We start from the raw sequence: 17280 nt of genomic DNA, 5'->3' as shown, positions 1-17280 counted from the left end.
CCATTTTTGATTCAGAGGTCAGTAGTCATTTCATGTCAGTTCTATGCTCAGCTTGCCTTTGTTTTGCCCATATTTTTATATATTTGTTTTAAATGACATTGCTTCAGATTTGCTCTCTCTTTTGCCCTTGATCATGCTCTCCAACACTAAGGCGGGTTTTTACAAAGGTGCATTGCTGAGCAGTACACATTAAGGGCCAGATTCTGTATAGGACACTCAGTGGCTTTTGAGAATCGCACATGGGCGTCCTATAGAGAATCATGTCTATCCTCATGGACAGATGCCTATGCCCGCCTAATAACCCAATTCTCTAACTGACTTTCATTTCACAGGCGCCGGTTAGAGAATCAGGTTGCCGCTGAGCTTTTCGCAGCAAGGGATCTCCCTGCTGCGATAAGTTTAGCAGCAACCCGTGTTCCTCTCCCCCCCTCCCCGGTAAAAGGCAACCGGCAGGAGGGATGCCCAGTGAGTGGGAAGGCAACATGAAGAAACTGAACAGTGTTCAGAAACACGACTTCTTAGCTCTGCGGAAAACTGAGGTACTGTGAGCCTACGTCAGGCAGGAAGGTGCATGCACGTTGTGGGCAGTTTGCGAACTTTCTCGTTATTAAAGTGGCAATCCACTTTTAAAGCTGTCCATACTGGGGCTCTGTGGATGATGTCACCCACATGTGAGAAAATCTGCCTGCTGTCCCAGGATAACACCAGTAAGTAACTGTGCTATCTTTCCATACTGCTGTGCCTTTCTGTTTTTCCAGAGCTTGGAAGTTATTCAGTATACAGTACAGTTAAATTTTTACGTTAAATCTTTTTTTTTATTGAACATTCAAGAAAGATGCATCAGAATGTCTCAAAATTATTTTGTTCTGTACAATATCATATCCTTAATGTATCTTCCCTCCTTCCTATCCCCTTAAAAATGTAAGTTAAAGCTATTTTCAAAGACCAAAAATGTTATAATCAGAAAATCATGCATGCCAGATCAAGAAGCATAGAACTTTTACATACCATGGATAATATGAATTGAACATGTCAATTTGAACCATAAAAGGATGATCTTCCAAACAAGCAGAAGATCAAAAACAAAATTCCAAGGGAACTGTGGTCTTATACTCCCTCAGAAATTTCATCTAAACTAACTACTGTACTGATAGCTACAAAATACCAACTTTCCTCTCCCCCTCCCAAAAAAATAAAAGATAGTGGTTGCACTCGGATCTTCCCCTCTCAACCAGAGACAGAGAACCTAAACGGAATTAAAAATGACTGAGCCCTGGGTGAAAGCATCTAAATATATACAAGGTGTGATCAAAAAATACGGTGAATGTTTAAATTTTTTTAAAAAAATTATTACAATAAAAGACACATTGCAATTAATCCCCCTCAAATTACTCCCCCTCACTTCGAACACACCTATCCCATCATTCTTGCTGAAGTAGTTCTGGAAGTCCTGTTTCATGATGTCTTTAGTTGTGTTGTAGTGGCTGCCTCGAAGTCCTGAATCGATTCAAAACGTTTACCTTTCATGTTAATTTAGCTAGAAGCCGCACGTGCCAGATCCGGTGGATGAGGACGTAATGTTTTTATATGACAGAAATTGCTGTATTAGAAGCGATGTGTGACAAAGTGTCATCATGATGGAGGATTAAACTGTTAGCCCATTTCTCAGATCACACTCACTCGTCACATGTTCAAATCTGTTGTTAAAATGTTTTGAACGGAACCATAACAGATGTTCAGATCCTCAGAAATTTCCCTAATCATTTTGCTTACTCTTTCAACATTCTCTTGGGTTTTTAATGTTGAAGGACGTCCTGATCTCTCATCTTCACCTGATTCACAACCATTACAAAATCGCTCAAAGTACTTGTAAACCATCTCCATGCTCACTGCAGCATCACCATAAACTAATTTTAACATTTTGTGTGTTTCTTTAGCACTTTTTTGCAGTTTGAAACAAAATTTCATGATCATCGTGATCCATGATTTATGGCACACTTTAAAACACACTTTCTTTCAACTGTGTCTCATAACCGAATGACAAGTTGAAAGTTGTCACACATTATTACTAAGGTTTGACACGCTGCTCCTCATATTGAAGATCCCTTTCTTTCCGTTGGATGGTGCTCGGCAGCAACATTCACCATATTTTTTTAAATTTCCCATATGGCCAAGAATAACCTTTTCTGTTTTGGAGTATGCTTGTCATGTCTCTGCTCCATCAACATCGGTGCACGGAAGAAATTCCTCTATGCCCAAAATGATGTATTGTCTGGCTTAGTCCATACACTAAGTATTATTTTTCCCCATACCCCGCTTTCCAGATCAGCAAACATTGACCCCGATTTGGCAATCAAAAAGATTGATATTTGTCAAGGAGGAACCCCGCTGGGGAAAATGGTGTTGCTTGGTGAAACAATTGTTCCAAATAACTAGTGATAGCCCTCCAAAATTTTTTTGACTCTTATACAAGATCAAAGTGCATGAAAAAATGAATTTATATGCTGATGGTATTAAAAACAGAGCTGTGTATCTATCCGTCCTGACTTATAAAGCTGTTCCTGGGATAAATATGCTCAGTGAATCACTCAAAATAGACATTCCTTAAGATCTGCATTAACTGTTATACTGGGAATATACCGTATTTTCACGCATATAACGCGCGCGTTATACACGATTTTACAAACCGAGCATAACCATGCGCGTTATATGCGTGAGCGCGTTTTACAATTTTTTTTTACATTGCTGGTTCCCCCCCTCCCCCGACGTCCGATTCATCCCCCAGCCCTGAAAGCCTGATGCCCCACCCCGAAGGACCCTTCTCCAAAGGGCGGGACCGCGGCAGAGGAAGCAGCGCAGGACTCAGAGAAGGGGCGGGACCGCCGGCAGAGGAAGCAGCAGAGCTCACTGGCGTTGCGAACCCACGGTAGGCTGCTTCTCCACTGCAAATGGTGCGGGGGGGGTGCGAGCGGTCCTTCAGGGTGGGGGGTCCAGCGGTCCTTTGGGGTGGGGCATCAGGCTTTTAGGGTGGGGCGGGCCTTCAAGGGGTTGGACAGGACTTCAAGGGCAGGGCGGCGAGAGGAGAGTAGGGGCGGCAAGCAGCATGCGCAGTATACCAAAATTTTCTTACATAAATTCCTTGTTCCTGCGCGCTATACCCGTGTGCGCGTTATATGCGTGAAAATGCAGTACAGTTAAATTTTTAAAAGTTGCAAGGGTATACATTTTTTCTCTCTTTCTCTTTGTATTTCCCTATGCTGTTGTGACTTAATTTTTCCAATACACAATATTAGATAACCTAACCAGCACGTACAAGATCACAATGGGAACAACCCCTTTATTCTAACAGCCCCAGAACTAGCTAACTATTTTAAAATAAAGATTCAATCCACATGAAACCAGCTTCCCCCCACCAATCCAGCTAGACCCAATACAACAAAACCACCTATGGAAATACCAGCAGACAGATCATGGAATGATTTTGAAGGGATTAAATTCAAAGACATAAAACGGCTTCTCCTAAAATACTCCATAGCATACTGTAGCCTCTGACACCTGTTCATCTTATCTGATCAAAGCAGCCACCCCAACAACCATAGTAAAAATAACCCAACGACTCAACTATCATCTGAAAACTGGCCTTTTCCTCATAACAGGAGGAGGAATTATGAACGCCCATTCCCAAGAACCCAAAACTCAGCCCCTCTGATGTGACCAATTATTGGCCAGTAGCTTCCATATCCCTATTTATCAAATTGATGGAAGGATATATCTCAGAACAACTTGAATACTACTTAAAACACTTCAATATCCTTCACCCTTTACAATCAGGATTCAGGAAAAATCCCAGCACTGAAAGTGTGGTCGCAGCATTGGTAACATACAGCAAAGAACTATTAAGCAAGGGTCACAGCACAATCATAATCCAGTTTGACCTAAGCAGCACATTTGCCTAGTAAACTTAGATCAAATGTCTGAGATCTTCCATGATTTCGGATTTAGTGGCCCAGTCCTCTCCTGGTTCCAAGGCTTTCTAACCACTTGGCATTATGATGTACGTAAGGATGATGAACTTTCTGACAACTGGCACCTTCCTAGCGGAGTCCTCCAAGAATCCCCACTTTAACCATAAGTGTTCAGCCTTCTAATGCAATCCTTGGGAAGCAACCTAGATCTTGCACGAATAAAACATTTCACCTATGCAGACAACATAATGATCATCCTGCCTGTAACAATTGCATTAACCAACATCCTCACCATTGTGAAAAAAATGTGTCCACGTCATAGAAAACTGGACCTCAACCCACCACCTCAAACTAAATACAAATAAAACCAAATTCCTTTGGCTAGGACCCTTAACTGACCCACTCTACACTCCAAGGATTACAATAGACGATGCAGACTCCATTAGAACTACAATCCCAAATCTTAGGAGTAGAAATTGATAACCATTTATCCATGAAGAGCCATTAGAGCCATATACTATAATAAAATGAGAAAGCATCAATAATAAATTGAGAAAGCATCCACCAGAAAATACTTCAAAACAGAGGCTTTCCAAATTATAGGGCAATCCCTAATCTTATCTCAATTTACTGGAATGCAACACTAGTTCCTTCCTCTAAAACTTTGCTATCGTGTTTACAACTAGTTCAAAATTCAGCAATAAGACTCACATACAGATGATGGAAATTGGAACACCTTCAGCCCTACTATATGTAACTACTATTTAAAATTACTATTATAATCCACTTAGGTACTAAGCGGAGAAGAAATTTTTTCAATAAATGCATTAGCTGCCCATAATTACTACTATTAATTAATTCTATAGCGCTACTAGACGCACATATTGCTGTACAGAGTCCCAAAGAGTAAGAAAACAGTCCTTACTCAAAAGAGCTTACAGTACCTCAATAATCAAGTTTAAATTAGGCATAACTGTCTTTAAGATCCTGAGAGGGAATGCCCCGACTACCTAACAGAGTTGACCATTGTACTCCAAGATACTTCCAACAGATATTCCACCAGAAATCTTTTCTACTTAAAATTCCCAGCTTGCAACAATATAAAGTCTACCAGGCAAATTACCTTATCCATCCAATATCAATTAGCAAAATGCTGGAACCAGCTACCACTTACACGACGATCTTGTGACCACTATCTCAGATTCAGAAAACTTTAAAAAGTATTTCTGTACCAAGACAGAGAGCCAACCCTGAAGAAACTGAAATAGTAATTATAAAAGCCCATTTCTAAACTGTCTAATGCAACTCTTGGGATATAATGATGACTTACTTGAATTTGTAACTATGACCTAATTGTATTAATAGTTGTACTGATCTGCCTTACTAGCAACTCTATTGAATGTCTGTGTCAAACTGTCCATTGTAACTCCCTGGGTAACTGACCCAACCTCTTGTAATGTAATTCCCCAACCTCTTGTAATGTAATTCGACCTTAAACTGAATAGGTAAAGGCGGAATAGAAAACCTAATTAACATACCATAACATTATTTATTCCAACTTGTAATATTTTCCTTCTCTAAATCCTAGATCTCATCTAGAAGTTCTGCCATACAACTGTTTTTATTAACTAGCGCATGATTTTTTGAATTAAAGCTGTTTGGTTTATTCATTTACATTTTATATAGAAAATATATCATAACAAATGATAAATAATAAATAAACTTTTATTTTTTCCAGCTAAAGATTCCAGGCTTCAGGACCAGAGGCAGAATTCTCCAGCTGGAAATAGAGAAAACATTAAGCCAAATGAGACTCCCAGCTTTAGCAAACCGGAAAACAAAGGTCTGTACTTATGGGCATCTAGGCCCTGATTCTATAAAGGGTGCCTAAGGCATGCCTAAAGTTAGGCGTGCTGTAGGCTTCCTATCTAAGCAGTTAATGAACCAATTAAGGGTGTTAACAAGTGATAATTGGTACTTAGGTGTCCAAAGGACGTAAACACCACTTTGTAGATGCATCCACAATTTCATGGATGCCCATGTTTAAAACTCACGCCTAACTCAATAAGCGTGGGCATGGAATAGGCATGGTTTGGGCAGTTACTCAATTTGAGCATCCTTTGATTCATTTACATAACACTGAGTGACCTAGGGTGTCCATATGATGCCTATATTGTAGGCAAATGAAAACCAGGTCTACTTTTGAGTTTAGTTTGGGCTTCAAATAGATCTGAGTTCTATGGACAGAATTTAGGCACTCTTTCGACGTTCTTCCAGAACTTAGGCACAGTTTGGATGTTCTTAATACGATCTGCTAAATAGCTCTCTGGGTTTTTATTTTTGCTTTATTAAGCTCAAAATACATTTTAATAAGGCATCATATAAACGGGGCACATCAAAACAGATATATTGCAGTCAGAGACACCTGCCTGGAAATTGCTATAGCTCAACAAGTAAAAGCCCTGTGCTCCTCTTCCAGAGATCATGGGTTCAAATCCCAGCACATATTTTAATTGTGGCATTCTACCTTGTAGGTGCACCTTGATGATCTCACAATGAGGTCACCATTGTACAGCTGCAAACCTCTATTTGCAATGAAGTAAAAGCCATGCTAAGGTCTGTATCTGGTTTTTTTCTGTTTTTAAGCTTTTGCAAATGAAGTTATATATGCAATCTATATATTTTTACCTGGACATAAGCTAATGCCAGAGCAAACTAATCTCAATAGCACTCTATTAGAGACTATGTATCTCAAGTGCTTACAGCTAGTAGCCACTTGAACTTGTCTAGGCTTACTAGCCTAAATACGAGCTATCATCGGTCCAAAAGGGAGGGGAAGGAGCTGACATCAAATTGGGACTATACTATCGCCCACCAGGACAGCCAGAAACAAACGACCTAGACCTGGAGGCCGAACTGAGACAGGTGTGCAAAACAGAAAAGGTGGTGGTTATGGGGGACTTCAACTATCCGGGAATAGACTGGGACATTGGGCACTCAAAGTGCACGCGAGAAACTAAATTCCTAGAGGCAATAAGGGACTGTTTCATGGAGCAGCTGGTCACAGAACCAACGAGAGGAGATGCCACTCTAGACCTAATCCTCAACGGGCTAGAGGGGACCCGCAAAGGAAGTGGAGGTACTAGCACCGTTAGGGAACAGCGATCACAACATGATCCAATACAAATTAAACATGGGAACAACCAAGGTGAAAAGAACCACAACGACATCACTCAACTTCAGAAAAGGAAACTACAAGGACATGAGGAAAATGGTAGGAAAAAAGCTCAGCAGCAGCTCAGGAAAGGTGAAGACCGTAAAGGAAGCCTGGACACTGCTTAAATGCACAGTGCTCGAGGCACAAGACCTGTACGTCCCAAGGTTTAGGAAAGGGTGCAAAAAAAAATCGAACTAAAAACCCAGCATGGATAACATCTGCAGTTAAAAAGACGATAAGCGACAAGAAATCATCCTACAAGAAATGGAAAAAGGAACCAACAAAGGAAAACCAGGAAGAGCACAAAAGACACCAGAAAGAATGTCATCGAGAGGTCAGGAAAGCAAAGAGAGAATATGAGGAAAGACTGGCAGGAGAAGCAAGAAACTTCAAACCCTTCTTCAGGTATGTGAAAGGGAAACAACCAGCCAGAGAGGAAGTGGGACCACTGGATGACGGAGATAGGAAAGGAGCGATAAAGGAGGAAAAAGAGATAGCTGACAGGTTAAACAAATTCTTCTCGTCAGTCTTCACCAGAGAGGACACAACCAATATTCCGGAACCCGAGGAGATTATAAACGGAGAACAAGATGAAAGGCTGGTAAAACTAGAGGTGAGCAAAGAGGATGTCCTCAGGCAGATAGACAGACTAAAGAGCGACAAATCACCAGGCCCGGACGGCATCCACCCAAGGGTACTAAAAGAACTGAGAAATGAAATAGCAGAGACACTTCACCAAATATGTAACCTCTCCCTAAAAACAGGGGAGATCCCAGAGGACTGGAAAATAGCGAATGTCACGCCTATCTTTAAGAAGGGATCAAGGGGTAACCCGGGAAACTACAGGCCTGTGAGCTTGACCTCGGTTCCAGGGAAGATGATGGAAGCAATGGTAAAGGACACAATATGCGAATACATAGAAAACAATGGACAACTGAAGGCGAGCCAACATGGCTTCTGCAAGGGAAGGTCATGCCTCACGAACTTGCTGTACTTCTTTGAGGGAATAAACAGCCAGATGGATAAGGGGGAATCCATAGACATCATTTACCTTGACTTCCAAAAAGCCTTCGACAAGGTACCTCACGAACGGCTACTTAAAAAGCTGTGGTACCACGGGGTGCAAGGGGATATCTACCGATGGATCAAACACTGGTTGGCGGGCAGGAAGCAGAGGGTTGGAGTAAAAGGCCAATACTCAGACTGGCAATGGGTCACGAGCGGAGTTCCGCAGGGGTCAGTGCTGGGACCTCTACTGTTCAATATATTTATTAACGATCTGGAGGCAGGGACAAAATGTGAGGTTATCAAATTTGCTGATGACACCAAACTCTGCAGCAGGGTTAGAAACACGGAAGACTGTGAAGACCTGCAAAGGGACCTAACGAAACTGGAAGACTGGGCAAAAAAGTGGCAAATGAGTTTTAACGTAGAAAAATGCAAGGTCATGCATGTAGGGAAAAAGAACCCGATGTTCAGCTACAAAATGGGGGGAACACTGCTAGGGGTGAGTAACCTTGAAAGGGACCTGGGGGTGATGGTCGACACATCACTGAAACCATCGGCGCAATGTGCGACAGCCTCAAAGAAAGCAAACAGAATGCTGGGCATCATCAAAAAAGGTATTACAACCAGGACGAAGGAAGTCATCATGCCGTTGTATCGCGCAATGGTGCGCCCGCACCTGGAGTACTGTGTTCAATACTGGTCACCGTACCTCAAGAAGGACATGGCGGTACTCGAGGGAGTGCAGAGGAGGGCGACTAAACTAATAAATGGTATGGAAAATTTTTCATACGCTGACAGGTTAAAAATGCTGGGGCTGTTCTCCCTGGAGAAGAGGAGACTTAGAGGGGACATGATAGAAACCTTCAAAATCCTTAAGGGCATAGAGAGAGTAAATAAGGACAGATTCTTCAAACTGAGGGGAGCCACAAGCACTAGGGGTCACTCGGAGAAATTGAAAGGGGACAGGTTTAGAACAAATGCTAGAAAATTCTTTTTTACGCAGAGGGTGGTGGACACATGGAACGCGCTTCCGGAGGAAGTGATAGGCCAGAACTCTGTACAGGGGTTCAAGAAGGGTTTGGATAGGTTCCTGGAGGATAAAGGGATAGAGGGGTACAGATAGAACTTGAGGTAGGTTATAAAAGTGGTCAGAAACCACTTCACAGGTCGCAGACCTGATGGGCCGCCGCGGGAGCGGACCGCTGGGCGAGATGGACCTCGGTCTGACCCAGTGGAGGCAACTTCTTATGTTCTTATGTTCTTATTAAAAGGTCTCTTGTTAAGAGCTACTTAATTTATAATTTTATTACTTATTTTTTTATCTTATATTTCTCAAATATAAATGAATAAATAAAAGCCTAAGGGCTTTTACCCAACTAGCATAAAGGTATAAGAGCCCTTATCAGGGCCTTAGTATTTGTGTAAGATACTTAGCTCGGGTGTGATTTTCTACGCGGCCTCAAAACCAGTTTGGGAGAGGGCAAATGGGGTGAAGAGGCTATAAAATAAACCCACCAGGATGTTTGAAAATAAACACCCAATTGGGCAGGAAAATCGAATCGAAAAATCGATTCAGTAGGCTGAATCGAATCAATTTTTTTTCCTGAATCGGGCAGCACTAGTGTGCAGTGGTAATGGCATGTTTCAGAAAATTATATCTACAGATTTCATTATTCAATAACATATATACTGCTTATGTATCTGATACATACAGGTACATTTATGGCTTAGGAATGACATGGAAAAATTGTGGAATGATGTCAATATAGCAAATTGCTAATAACTGGGGAGTCAATTCAGAGCAGTTTACATGAGCTTCTATAATGGTGTTACAATAAATGAGCTAAGATATATGAGCTTTAGTAATGGTGTTACTATACAGAGTTAGTGTTTCTGTGATGTTTATCTGTACATGAGCTTCAGATGGTGTTCATTGATGGTTTTGGTGCATTTGGGCATCATGGTATGATGCATTTACATATCCTTTACTTTTAGTCTTTTAACTAAGTATACTGCATTTAAACACTATTCTCACCCTATATACATATGCCTTATAGAATACTATATTTACCCTATACAGTAAAACCTTGGTTAATTCCTTCCGAAAACATGCTTGTAATCCAAAACACGCGTATATCAAAGCAATTTTCCCCATAAGAAATAATGGAAATTCAGACGATTCGTTCCACAACCCAAAAACTTTAATACAAAATACTATACAGTACATACTTGTATTGCAAAATCTCGCTCATTTAGAAGTCATTACACTCCTGCAGCGTCAGAGAGAAAAAAACCATCGGCTTAGTTGTGATGATGTGTGTATACTGTGTGCACTCGTATTACAAGACTTTACTTGTCTAGAACAGTCACTACACTCTTGCAGTGTCAGAGAGAGAAGAACCATCGGCTCAGTTGTGATGTGTGAATACTGTATGTACTTGTATTGCAAGACATTGCTTGTATATCAAGTTAAAATTTAATAAAATGGTTTGCTTGTGCAAAACACTTGCAAACCAAATTACTTGCAATCCAAGGTTTTACTGTATATACATTCATATTACATATTTCTCATAATACATTCTTTCTATGTATACTGTAAACACTATGATTCTAGTTTCTATATTCTATATTTTTCCCCCTAAATATCTTTAAGAATAGACAAATAAGAAATAAGATCCAAACATAGCTGCTTTAGATATTTTTTAAATTATGAACTGCTTTTAGAAATGCATTTGTGTTCTTTTAAACAGAGGCAAATAAAAATGAAATTTAACATTAATCATAAGATGTTATGTTCTTAGGCAACGCATTAGCATTTAAAAAATTCTCTTGCCATCTTGGATAATTCTGCCTTGTATTTTCTAAGCAGGTTGTTTATTTTTTTTATATTGTCAAAACTATAGGGAAATTTCTGGAACTAGAACTTTTCCTCCTTTTAAATTGTATGACCTTAGCAAGTCATTTATTTTTCTATATCTTAGTTGGCTCAGCATATATACAAACATGATGGCACTTAAAGGCCAATTTACCCATGCAGTCTGCCTATCTGCAGCATCTACTATTTCTTCCTCTCCCTAAGAAATTCCACATGCCTGTCCCACACTTTCTTGAATAATTTTCCTTAGCATTCTATCAGACCTCTCTAGAATGGTGGGTTGTGTCCATCTACCAACGGATGGAGACAGAAAAAGAAAATAGTTTTCAAGTGACCCCACCTCTTAAGGATATTATACAGCATGGAATGTTCATTCTTGGACAGTAATCTCTGGAAGATTCACCATAGAGTCTTGCATCTATTCTAGCCTTGACTGCAGAACTTACATATAAATCCATCCCCTTCTCTTATGTCATCTCTCCGGACACTCCCCTCCCAGTTCAGTTTGTTTCTGCAACCTAGCTGCTGACTTATAACTACTTCTGCTCGTGAATTTTTTTCTCATTTTCTAGTCTTTTATTTTGTTCTGTGCCGCAGGTATTGCACAAGTGGTGCGGATTCACTCTGGGAGAGTGATCCTTCGGCAGGAGATTGCAGACTTTTACGTAAAATTGTCTGATTCGGGGGGGGGTGCCCTGTTAGCAGAACCTGCAGTAAGCCCCTCAGACAGCTTGCAGATCAGATCGGGTCTCCAGATTGGGAGCCATCTCTCCCCGGGTTCGTCCACTAAGGGGTAGAGCGCAGGCTGCTGCAGTTCCGTGGAGATACGCCAGGATCGGGACCGGACTGCGTATCTTCTCTAATCCCATGAGAGGTCCTGGTGGTCGTGATCTAAGGTGACAAGGAAGTTGAGGCAGTCATAAGACTTGAAAATCCAGTTTTATCAGCTCCTGAGGTACTGATCTCCTGTGCTTGTTTGTGTATAGCTGGCTGCCATTGCAATTCATTCTAGCACATGTCTCTGAGGTGTCTGTGTGTCTCTGAGTTTGGTGATTTTGGGGGGTGCTGAAATCGGGGTTTTAGGTGGTTTCCCTGCATGCCCTGGTGTGTCCCCCCCTGTAAAATCCTAAAATCCCAGTTCTCTGTGTTTTTTCCGGGCCGTTTTAAGGCAAAATTGGCACCCATGGCAGCCATCTTGGATTTTCATTAAAGTATTCAAAAGTATATTTTTTGGACTTAGAAGCTTCGTTTATGCAGGAGAGGAGAAATATGATAGTCATTTAAATACCAAGCAATCTATGGAGGAATAAATAACTATATTCTGTGATGAGAATCTTCAATAATTTTAAATAATCACAGCTCTAATTTATAAATAAATTATGACTTAATTAATATCCTTATTGAAGTGCTCAGACCTTATAACCAATGTTTTTAGTGATGTCACCAAAACGGAGTTAACAAGGGGACCATCATCGCCTTCACCGTCCCCAAACCACCATTATTATATAAACAAATCACTCCACGTGAATTGCTATTGTATATAATATACTTATCTTCGCCAGGTGGTTGTTGGTAATGTTAAGAAATTTTAAGAACCGTGTTATGTGAGCTTAAACAAATTTTTCACTCTGTGTTTTTCTCTACTTATGGTCCCTGTCCCCCCGACCCAGGTTTCATGTCTTCGTCAGGGAGGGACATTGATACTATTACTGGCTCACTGGGACTGGACCTAACCAAAGTGTTGGGAAGTCTTCCCAACACTTTGGTTAGGTCCAGTCCCAGTGAGCCAGTAATAGTATCAATGTCCCACTCTGTGTTTTTCTCTACTTATGGTCCCTGTCCCCCCGACCCAGGTTTCATGTCTTCGTCAGGGAGGGACATTGATACTATTACTGGCTCACTGGGACTGGACCTAACCAAAGTGTTGGGAAGTCTTCCCAACACTTTGGTTAGGTCCAGTCCCAGTGAGCCAGTAATAGTATTAATGTCCCTCCCTGACGAAGACATGAAACCTGGGTCGGGGGGACAGGGACCATAAGTAGAGAAAAACACAGAGTGAAAAATTTGTTTAAGCTCACATAACACGGTTCTTAAAATTTCTCAACGAGGTTTAACATTACCAACAACCACCTGGCGAAGATAAGTATATTATATACAATAGCAATTCACGTGGAGTGATTTGTTTATATAATAATGGTGGTTTGGGGACGGTGAAGGCGATGATGGTCCCCTTGTTAACCCCGTTTTGGTGACATCACTAAAAACATTGGTTATAAGGTCTGAGCACTTCACATTTAAATAAGGATATTAATTAAGTCATAATTTATTTATAAATTAGAGCTGTGATGATTTAAAATTATAGTCATTTAAATACCTACATAATATTTATTTATTCAATTTTCTATACCGTTCTCCCAAGAGAGCTCAGAACGGTTTACATGAATTTATTCAGGTACTCAAGCATTTTCCCTGTCTGTCCCGGTGGGTTCACAATCTACCTAATGTACCTGGGGCAAGGGGGGATTAAGTGACTTGCCCAGGGTCACAAGGAGCAGTATGGGTTTGAACCCACAACCTCAGGGTGCTGAGGCTGTAGCTTTAACCACTGTGCCACACTCTCCCCATAATATAAATGTGCATGAGTCGAGTCTCTTTAATCTGAAAGGAAACTCTGCAATGAGAGGGCATAGGATGAAGTTAAGAGGTGATAGGCTCCAGAGTAATCTGAGGAAATAGTTTTTTATGGATAGAGTGATAAATGCATGGTACAGTCTCCCGGAAGAGGTGGTGGAAACAGAGACATAAGAACATAAGAAGTTGCCTCCGCTGAGGCAGACCATAGGTCCATCCTGCTCAGCGGTCCGCACCCGCGGCGGCCCATCAGGCCCATTGCCTGAGCAATGGTCTATCCTATCTATACCCCCCAATCCCTTTTTCTTCTAGGAATCTATCCAAACCTTCTTTGAAACCATTTAATGTTTTCTTGTCTACAACAGCCTCTGGAAGTGCGTTCCATGCATCCACCACCCTCTGAGTGAAAAAGAACTTCCTAGCGTTTGTTCTAAACCTGTCCCCCTTCAGTTTCTCCGAGTGCCCCCTTGTACTTGTGGCGCCCCTTAATTTGAAAAATCTGCCCCTGTCTACTTTTTCTATGCCCTTCAGGATCTTGAAGGTTTCTATCATGTCTCCTCTAAGTCTTCGCTTTTCCAGGGAGAAAAGTCCCAACTGTCTCAATCTGTCGGTATATGGGAGATTTTCCATTCCCTTTATCAGTTTGGTTGCTCTTCTTTGTACTCCCTCAAGTACCGCCATGTCTTTCTTGAGGTACGGCGACCAGTACTGGACACAGTACTCCAGATGCAGCCGTACCATTGCACGATACAGCGGCATGATGACTTCCTTCGTCCTGGTCGTAATACCCTTCTTAATGATACCCAGCATTCTGTTTGCTTTCCTAGAGGCTGTGGCGCATTGCGCCGATGCCTTCAGTGTTGCGTCTACCATCACTCCCAGGTCTCTCTCCAGGTTACTAACCCCTAGTGGTGTTCCCCCCATTTTGTATGTGAACATTGGGTTCTTTTTCCCCACGTGCATGACCTTGCATTTCCCCACGTTGAAGCTCATCTGCCACTTTTCGGCCCACTTTTCCAGCTGCGTTAGATCCTTTTGGAGATCCTCGCAGTCTTCTTTGGTTTGAGCCCTGCTGTATAGTTTGGTGTCATCTGCAAATTTAATGACTTCACACTTAGTTCCCGCCTCTAGATCATTTATGTAGATATTGAACAAGAGCGGTCCCAGCACCGACCCTTGCGGGACTCCGCTCGTGACCCCTTTCCAGTCTGAGTAGTGTCCCTTTACGCCAACCCTCTGCTTCCTGTTTGCCAGCCAGTTTTTGATCCATCGGTGGACCTCCCCTTGTACCCCGTGGTTCCATATCTTTTTAAGCAGTCTCTCGTGTGGCACCTTGTCGAAGGCTTTTTGGAAGTCAAGGTAAATGATGTCTATAGATTCCCCTTTATCCACCTGGCTGTTCACTCCCTCAAAGAAGTACAATAAGTTTGTGAGGCATGACCTACCCTTACAGAAGCCATGTTGACTCGGTTTTAGCTGCCCATTTTTTTCGATGTGTTCACAGATGCTGTCTTTAATCAGTGCCTCCATCATCTTTCCCGGGACTGAGGTCAGGCTCACCGGCCTGTAGTTTCCCGGGTCTCCCCTTGCGCCCTTCTTGAAGATGGGCGTGACATTTGCTATTTTCCAATCCTCCGGGATCTCTCCGGTTTTTAAGGATAGGTTGCATATCTGTCGAAGTGGCTCCGCTATTACGTCTTTTAGTTCCTTGAGTACCCTTGGGTGAATGCCATCCGGACCCGGCGATTTGTCGCTCTTTAGTCTGTCAATCTGCTTGAGTACATCCTCTTGGCTTACCTCTAAATCGACCAGCTTATCGTCTTTGTCTCCTATTACGATCTCCTCGGGTTCTGGAATGGTGGTTATATTCTCCATCGTGAAGACTGACGTGAAGAACTCATTTAACCTGTCAGCTATCTCTTTCTCTTCTTTTACAACTCCCTTTCTATCTCCATCGTCCAATGGTCCCAATTCTTCTCTCGCCGGTTGCTTCCCCTTGACGTATCTGAAGAACGACTTGAAGTTTGTTGCTTCCTTTGCCAGTCTCTCTTCGTATTCTCTTTTTGCTTGTCTGAATTCAAGAGGGCCTGGGATAGGCACATGGGATCTCTCAGAGAGAGAAAGAGATAATGGTTACTGTGGATGGGCAGACTAGAGGGCCATTTGTCCTTTATCTGCCATCATGTTTCTATGTCTTCCCCCTTATAGCATCTGCAAATCTCATCTATTCAGAGACAGAAAGGAAAAGCTCATTCACAAAAGCACAGAAGTGGCTCTAAAACAAAATACGAGCGTATCTTTCTATTCCTTAGTAAGAAGCATATGTATGGTGTGTATCTTTCTTCTAAGCATTGCATCTGTAATATTAAGCTTATTTCTTCACAATATATGTTTATGCAGCCACTCTTGGCTATCATTGTCATTAATTTACTTCTTACTGCACCTCTTTAAGGGAATTGAATCCAGGACCTCTCAGCACGCCCACAAAAGACTAGCCTAAAACACAAAGATTGCAAAGGTCATCTCAGATGTTCATTTGAACCAGTCTATATCTCTTCCTGTCTTCTTTCCAAGACCACATTTTCATCCTGGTGAAGCTGCACTCCACACATTGGATTGTAAGACTCTTGCTTACTACTTGGATAGAACCAAATCTCACAGGATTCCCACTCAACTGTTTCTCTCATTTGATCCAAACAGACGTAGACTCCCTACCACCAAGAGAACTATCTCTATATGGAGTCTTGACCTATATTACATTTTGCTATGCTCGGGCTTGGTTGACACGATGTAGAAGGTCATTTCACAGCATATAAAGTTAGGCTATGATGACGTCAGTAGCTCATCTACGTTTTACTCCCATTGAAGATATCTGTAAAGTATCGATTTAGTCCTCAGTTCATACCTTCACATCACACTACTGTCTGAAGAATCTTGAGAGAGACAATTTGTAGAAGAGGCACTTCTACAAAATTTATTCTCTACTTAAATGCCAACTACCCTCCAACCCTTTTTGTTTCTAGCTAAAGAGTCCCATATGTGAGAATATACTGTCTGCTTGTCCTAGGATAACAATCCACTCAAAGGTTTTTCAAAATATTGTTTAAATTTATATCATGCCTTATGAAGCTGCTTATAATACTTCTAAAAGACACAAGGGGAATCTCAGAATGCTATTTGTCCGCTGTTGATTCCTATAGTACAGTGTGGCAGCACTCGTCACTGGCTCACCCAAATGTGTCCTCTATTCTATTCTAATCTCTTTTTTTTTCCTCTTTTTTTGTATTCTTCACACTGTTTCTACTTCTAATTTTTCATACTGTTTCTGTGCTCCTTAATAAGTAAATATATATACTAATAACATCTTCAAAGTCATTTCCAGGATCTCAATTCATTGGATTTTTTTTATCTCTTCCATATGTTTTCTCAGTCATTTCATTCATTTCAATACATTATCATTCTTTCTAATTCATTTTCAAGTAGTTTGGATTACCTATTGTAAGCAGCGCGAGAAAGTGAATGAATGAAATGTAGTTGTTAAGGCACTTCCCTCGTCCTGAGGAAGATACGAAACGCGTTGGTGG

The 17280-nt window shown here is 41.5% G+C and overlaps 1 protein-coding gene across 17 annotated transcripts in view; it reads left to right on the top strand.

Moving 5' to 3' along the window:
* ATXN2 (ataxin 2) overlaps positions 1-17280 on the top strand; it is a 735162-nt gene that overhangs the window by 470079 nt on the left and 247803 nt on the right. For all 17 annotated transcript variants that reach the window (XR_004540365.1, XM_033955181.1, XM_033955177.1 and 14 more), the window contains one exon: positions 5704-5808. Coding sequence is in view for 16 of the 17 variants with exons in the window: in XM_033955181.1 (XP_033811072.1) it covers positions 5704-5808 (105 nt within the window). In the remaining variant the exon portion in view is untranslated. The remainder of the gene's footprint in view (positions 1-5703; positions 5809-17280) is intronic.

The sequence above is a fragment of the Geotrypetes seraphini genome, chromosome 8, assembly GCF_902459505.1.
Source record: "Geotrypetes seraphini chromosome 8, aGeoSer1.1, whole genome shotgun sequence".
Classification (NCBI taxonomy): Eukaryota; Metazoa; Chordata; class Amphibia; order Gymnophiona; family Dermophiidae; genus Geotrypetes; species Geotrypetes seraphini.
Note: the sequence above shows the minus strand (reverse complement) of the source record. Positions and strands in the feature narration are given on the sequence as shown.